The sequence below is a fragment of the Brassica napus genome, chromosome C1 (assembly GCF_020379485.1).
Source record: "Brassica napus cultivar Da-Ae chromosome C1, Da-Ae, whole genome shotgun sequence".
Lineage (NCBI taxonomy): Eukaryota > Viridiplantae > Streptophyta > Magnoliopsida > Brassicales > Brassicaceae > Brassica > Brassica napus.
In genome coordinates this window covers 41,653,607-41,660,711 of record NC_063444.1, presented here as the reverse complement: position 1 = coordinate 41,660,711, position 7,105 = coordinate 41,653,607, and the positions used below count along the sequence as shown (strand labels likewise).

The following is a 7,105-nucleotide window of genomic DNA, read 5'->3' as shown; positions in this document are numbered from 1 at the left end:
GGCTTTAGATTTTATTGCTGTAGAATTTTATGAAAAACTCCAAAAAATTACTCTGTATTTTTGGTTCCACAGAGCACTTGTACAGTTGTAGATTGTTTCAAGAGTTGTGATTTTGAAATTTGTTTTAAAACTTGATTGATGTGAATTTAATGCTGTAAAAATAAATTGGGACGTGGACAGCACCTACGTCCAGTTACCAATCACACCCAAGATAGTAAGAAACGTGAAATAGAAATGTGACCGTCGGCTATTCTCAAGTTAATATTCTTGCATAACGCCACAAAAATTAATAACCCAATAACAATGTATACAATATACATAGTTCTGGAAAAAGATATAATATACATAGCCTATCCACATAGGTTATACGTACAGTAATACTGCACGGCCAAAAAACTCGTGGAAAGAAAGTAGTCTATACTGTATATATATATTCTACATTACTACTTTTCTATTAATTCTTTAGTGGCGTCTAGTACGATAGTTTAAAGATGAGAAGTGTATGATTACCAGCAATTTGCTTTGAGAGGTCCCAGGTGATTGACTCAAAGTGAGCTGTCCACATTTGCAAGGAAGACTTACTTTACCTTAGTTCGCCGTGAATTAAATTATTAGATTACTTGCAGAGGTTAAAAGCCAAGTTTCATAATAGCTGGAGTCAGCAGAGTGGGTACGTTTCTTTTGGAAATTATAGTATACTTTCTTGATGAATCTTTGAACTAAAAGGAGACATGGAAACATTACATCAAATATTTTCAACTACGATGGGAAGCTAGTCGGTCACACTCCACAAGTGGTCTTTGTTTTTGGGGTGTTTCATTGAAGGGTCCCGAAGTAGTGGTGGGGAATACTTTCTCATCATCTCTTTCTCTAGCTCTCACTCCACTATAAATAACGAATCTTCACTTCCTTTTAAAATACCCATTAAACATCACACAAGCATCAATTAAACCATTAACCATATAATAACAAATTAAAACGTGTTATATGGAAACACAACAAAGAATGAGGGAGAAGTCGAAGGAGGAGGCAGTGAAGAAATGGGAGAAGAAGAAGTGTTCTTCACCAAAAGGAGTTGGGAAGGTTCGGAACAAGAAGAAAGGAAAGTTCTACATTATTGGAAAATGTATTACTATGCTTCTTTGTTCACACGAGTGATATGATCATAATGATCATTAATTATCACCCACAGACCACAGTACGTAGTACATATATGTCATATGTGTATCAGTGTATGCAGATAATGACAGAGGTATGAAAAGGAGAGAGAGCTCATATATTTACATCTTTACCTTTCTCTTCTTTGTAAAAGTTTGCATATTACCTCTTTCGGTGTTCTCTCATTTTATGGAGTTGCTAAGAGCCAGTTGTTCTATAGACAATTTCACAAAAAATATATATTTTATTTTTAACAATTTAAAAGCTCTACGTACATTACTTATTAAATTTTTATTTTTAACAATTTAAAAGTCTATTTACATTACTTCATAAATTTTTAGAGGTAATACTAATATTTTACTTATCTATAGCTAGAAACCGGTCATGCGAGTGTGTCAATATTATTGTTGTTAATTATACATATAAGAAACAAGATCCATCTAGAACCAAAGAAACCTATAGAGCAGCTACAAATCAATTAGAAATCCATGTCAAAGTTTCTCATATATCTATAAATATATTATATATACCTATCTAATTAGAGAGTATTATCAAAAACATGAGAAAGTGAGATTCAACGATTAATGATTATATAGAAACGAAAGATCAGCTACAAATCTGAATGATGTATCAGAAACATAAGCATCAAATCTTATCGATGCATGAAGAAAAAAGAGAACTAAGAAACTGGAAAAACCGTCTGCATTATTCTCTTAAGATTGACGTTACACTGTGCGCAAGAGCAATTACAAAAAGAAAGCTGCAGAAATGTTTTTGACTAAATCAAAGGTTAAAAAAAAATGTTTTTGACTTTTTTTTCTTTCAAATTTTCAACTGCTAAATTTCTCACAAACCGAATGTGCATAAGCTAGTAGTGATAGCGTCCATGAAAATTGTTTCCGAAAGTGGTATTTGTAACAAACTGATGACAAATGGTGTCTAAACTGATAGAATTATCAACTCTCACATTTAATTTAAAGGAATTTTAATGATTTTTTTTTAATGATTAATGAGTTCTTCACTTCTTCCCTAATTTTACAGTTTACCATTATTTCAAGTTCTATTTTTAATGACGATAAACTTGCACATGGTATTTCACTTTCTACTTTTAATATGTTTTATGTTGATTTTGTACCACCTGTTTGCCTCTCCAGATTGGTGTCTATGTCAAATCGGCTGAAAAAATGTAAAAAATACGATTTAGCGGTAGTTGCCTTGTTATTCGGTAATGGGCTTTGGGCCTTTTCTTATTGGATCTTCATCGCTTAGTTTACTAAGTGGACAATAGCTATTCAGCCTAAATAATCTTAGATCACATTTTCGTCGTCGTCTCTCTCTTCTACTCCGTTGCGCCACCATAAGTATTATAGGGATGTCCTCTTCATGTATTGTCCGCCAGAGTGTTTTTGGGGTTCATGTGAGTTTGTGAAGTGGTGCTGTGTCAATTGCACTATGGCCAACCTTGGTGATATGCTCCATTGCTATGTACTTTTTTTGTCTACTTTTTCATGTTTCAGTACAATACCCATTGGCTATGCATCAGTAACTAAAGTTGATTTCTTTATGCAGGAATCTGGCATCCTGAGGCATTGATGTTTTACATCTCCGTTTTTCAAAGAGAATTGTGGAGGTAGGGATAACTTGTTTTTAACATGCCTCAGCCACTGTAAGCATGCTCACTTTTTTTTTTACCTTGATCTTAATCTTATGAAACTCATCTGCAGCCAGCTCAACAGCTGTTGATTGTGGACTGGGTAAAGCCGCTGATAAGCTTCTTAATGCATGTTCTCCGCATCATGTGTTTAGGCAAATTATGAATAGCTTCTCCATTGTTGCAGGATGTCCATCATGGAAATGGAACTCATGAGATATTCGAGCAAAACAAATCTGTAAGCTTGCCCAACTAGATGGATGTCTTCTCATGGAGCGTAAGATTCAGTTCAGATTTCAGGCTGCAACTTGCATGAATGATTTGAATTGATTTTTTTATACACTAATTACTGGGAAACAATTGTACATTTCTTTGCACAGACATGAAGGTGGAAACTTCTATCCAGGTACCGGAGCTGCTGATGAGGTACCTTAGCAGACTTAGTTGCCACAATAAATCCATATCTACTAGATTCTTGTCGAGTTTGAATTACATGGTGTTAGATTGTGCTTTTTATCTTTTCATCTATTGAGGTGAAAGTTTCTAATTTTTATTACGTAATTGCAGGTTGGGACAAATGGTGGTGAGGGATACTGTGTAAATGTTCCATGGAGTTGTGGTGGAGTTGGTGATAATGTCTATATCTATGCCTTTCAGCATGTAGTTATTCGCATAGGTACATTACATAGTCGTGTTCTGCTTTTCCCTGACGAGTTTGTTTGAAGTTTGAACTCTAGTCTTTTTAGATAGTTTGGTTTCCACAAACTAGTCTTTGGCGCAGTTAATGACTAATATGCTCAGGAAGTGAACCAATCTTCTGTATTTAGTCTGATTTTGTCATCGTATCAGCGGGATTTGATGCGGGTAGAGGAGACTCACTAGGATGCTGTGATGTAAGTTTTACATTCTAAGACTGTTAGTGATAACTTCTGGAGTCAGTATTGTCTTGTGCACTTCATCAGTGGATATTTTGTTCAGTCTTTGTTTTAAGAAATCAATTTTAGTCTTTACTTACAGGTAACTCCAGCTGGTTATTCTCGAATGACACAGATGCTAGGTGATCTGTGCGGCGGGAAGATGCTAGTTATTCTCGAGGGCGGGTACGTGTTCTTGCAGTTTTTGAACAATCTCTTGTTTTTAAGAAGCAGTTTTAAAAGCTTTTCCTTTGTCATTAATTGCAGTTACAATCTTCGATCAATATCTTCTTCTGCTACATCAGTGATGAAGGTTAAATCTCTTTTTCAAAATCTCTGTATGTTTAAGGAGGAGACATACGTTTATTCATGATACCGCTTAATCGATAAAGGTGCTTATGGGTGAATCCAGAGAACGAGTTGCCTATAGCGACTACGCCTTCAAGAGCTTCTGCAAACTATTATTGATGTAATGAATATCCAAATTAAGTTATGGCCATTACTTGCTACCGCCTATTCCAAATTACTTTCAGAGTGGGAAACACGTCTGGTTAAAAACAAAGTGAGTGATCCTTCCCAAGAAAAACAACTGCATCATTCTTCGTTGCATTATTCTCTTAATGGGATCTCACTGGTTTTACAGAAAATCAGGTGAAAAGGAAGCTTCTTCGGGTCCCTACATTGTGAAAATGGAATCGAAAGAAGCTTTTGTACAACGTTCTCTCTGCTCGTATGAATTCAAGATCAAAGAGATGATATAAACACATCTTCCTAACCCCTCGTGGCAACTGTATTCTAATTCAAAATCTTTTGATACCACTAGAATACTACTTTGTCTCAGAACACTGATCTAGATATCTCGATTCTGTTCAGTATTTATTTTGCGTGCTGACATAATAGATTTCTATACCAACGGTGTTACCTGCGAACTGAAGAGTTTGCTTGAGCCAAGGCAGTAAGTTCATGGAAGTGAGTAGCAAACAGAGTAGGAGCTTTCTTTACTTGAACCAGATGCTCACATATTGCCCATTCTAAACCTGATATAGTCACCAAGATAATGTTAACAACATTATAAAGCATATTCACTCAAAATCCAAATAAAGGAAGATAAAGTGCAATTAAACTACCAAAACAAACATAGGTTGATGTTCCACCCCCCCCCCCCCCCCCCAGTTCGTCGATTATTATCAGTTTTCTATCAGTAGCTCCTTTTAAAATCTTGACCTTTTACGCATGGATGTCTGCTTCCTTCTAGTACAATGTCTCCAACACTCTCTCAGCATTATGATATAAAACTGCAAAGTAACAATCAAAGAGTACAAGCTTTCATGCAACATCAGAAGGTCTTAATGATGATGTACCTGTGGTCGATATTGACAATATCATTCAGCAAGAAGAAAAAGGAAGCTTCCTATTCAGCAGCTACACATCAAAAGGAACTCATGGAGCAAGCAATCTGGTGTACAACAAGATATTGGAATGGACGAGTTGATTAATAAAAATAATGCTTCTGGTTTAGGGAATCAAATCAACAACGTTATGGTCATGACATTGCTTCTAAATCTGAAGGAACGGAGACTGGAAAAGTGTTGCCATGTGCACTATCTCATTCAAAAAAAATGCTTCACCAAAGGTACTCTATTTCCAAGTATCTTATGCAGAGTTCTAAGATAATTATGCGGTAACGTACACAACTCTATCTCCCTCTCATCTATCAGACTCTTTGGAAAATGTTTCCTTGCTAGTAGAGTTTGAGCCTACTCCCAACCAAGTACGCATTATGGAATTTGTTCCATCAAGTATTATCAAACACTGAGGACATACAGTCTTCAGCAGTTGATCTTTTAACCTATACATCACAAGCTGGTCTATTCGAAAGTCATACTCGTTTCACCGTGCTAAATGATGTTGATGAAACTGGGAATGAGCCGATGAGCTCTCTCAGTTTGACAAAGGGTGGAGAGCAGGGGTGAAGGTACATGGGCAAAGAGTGGATCAATTGCCCACCACAACTTTTAAAATATCAATGTATTTTTAAAATAAAATTTAGTGAATGCCCCATATGTATATACAATACTTTGTTAATAAATTTTGTGTTCATATCAAAATAATTTCTAGATTCGCCATTGGTGGAGAGTGACTAAACCTCTAATCAAATACCAATGATTGGAATGGACGAAAGTTCAAGGGAGAAGAAAGCATGGTCGTTGTGGAAGAGGTTCTTCTCACTAGCTACTCAGTCGACCATATCACTGCTTGGTTGTTTTAAAATGCTGCCTAAGTTCTATTGTAGGCTAGAGGTTTTAACAAAGATCATGAAAATGTTCATGTAAACTTTATTTCACATAAGGCTCTATGTCTTACCTTGTAACCTTTTGCTTTTAAATTGAATGCCCTTTAAAAAAAAAAAAAAACAACCCAAGGTTGTACTAACCAAAGAGGTAACTTCTGGCCTACAGTTAGTAATGTCAAATGGGCGGGCTATTAATGGGTGGTCCGTGTCCAAATAGATATGGCCCGAAATAGATAGGCCCATATTGAATCATAAATAAATTTTGTCCAGATGGACGAACCCAATTACCTCCATGGGCAACATTGGGCTTAACCACTTGGACAATGGTCGGCCCAATAAAGTTTAATATCTAGGGTTTAGAAAATTGGGGGAAACATACCATTTTTTTGGTTTCATCGATTCTTCGATTTCTTCTTCGCCGTTTTCGATTCTTTTTTGCCTTCTTCGATTTGGAGGCTCCGATGAAAGTTTGATTTCGTCTTCTCTGATGGTTTGATTTCGTCAAATTTTTTATCTGTGATTTGTGTTATGGTTTTTCAATATTAGCTTCTGATTCATATCTTATGTGTTAGATGGATCTGTGCACTCTCGGTTATTGAATCACGAGAGCTCAATCCAAAGTCAAAACTCACTACTCACGAGGGATCGATTAAGTCACGAATAAGGTATGTTCGTCATGAGATCTATTTGATTTTGTATGTTATCTGTTGTTGTTTGTTGTTGTGTTATATGATGTGATGACCCATTTTCACTCTGAAGATAGTCTGAAGATATCTTTGATCTTCTCGTGAATCTGACCCATTTGTGTTTTGTGATCAATCGTATAAGTGGTTTTGGTACTCTTTGCTACTGATATAGTTTGAAAATAAGAATATGCTTTGACATTTAGTATGGATGTTGAAATAACTACATACACACGTTTGTTTGCTTAAGTAGAACTTACACGTATGCGTATGCTCATCATAGACTATAAGAATTGTTTGTGTATGATGATTGATGACCCATTAGTGCACTCTTTGCTACTGATATAGTGAATAGTTATGCAAGGTTGCTTACTATGTACTGTTGTTGTCAGAAGACAAGTCAGTG

At 35.9% G+C, this 7,105-nt stretch overlaps 1 protein-coding gene across 1 annotated transcript; it reads left to right on the top strand.

Annotated features, from left to right (window-relative positions):
* Nucleotides 1-834: 834 nt before the first annotated feature.
* LOC111201973 (small polypeptide DEVIL 7-like) lies at nt 835-5,705 on the top strand. The gene is made up of 6 exons (XM_048744547.1): nt 835-3,086; nt 3,190-3,235; nt 3,377-3,909; nt 3,991-4,036; nt 4,116-4,285; nt 4,367-5,705. The coding sequence occupies exon 1, from the start codon at nt 988-990 to the stop codon at nt 1,156-1,158; it is 171 nt and encodes a 56-aa protein (XP_048600504.1). The 5' UTR covers nt 835-987; the 3' UTR covers nt 1,159-3,086; nt 3,190-3,235; nt 3,377-3,909; nt 3,991-4,036; nt 4,116-4,285; nt 4,367-5,705.
* The last annotated feature ends 1,400 nt before the right edge of the window (nt 5,706-7,105 follow it).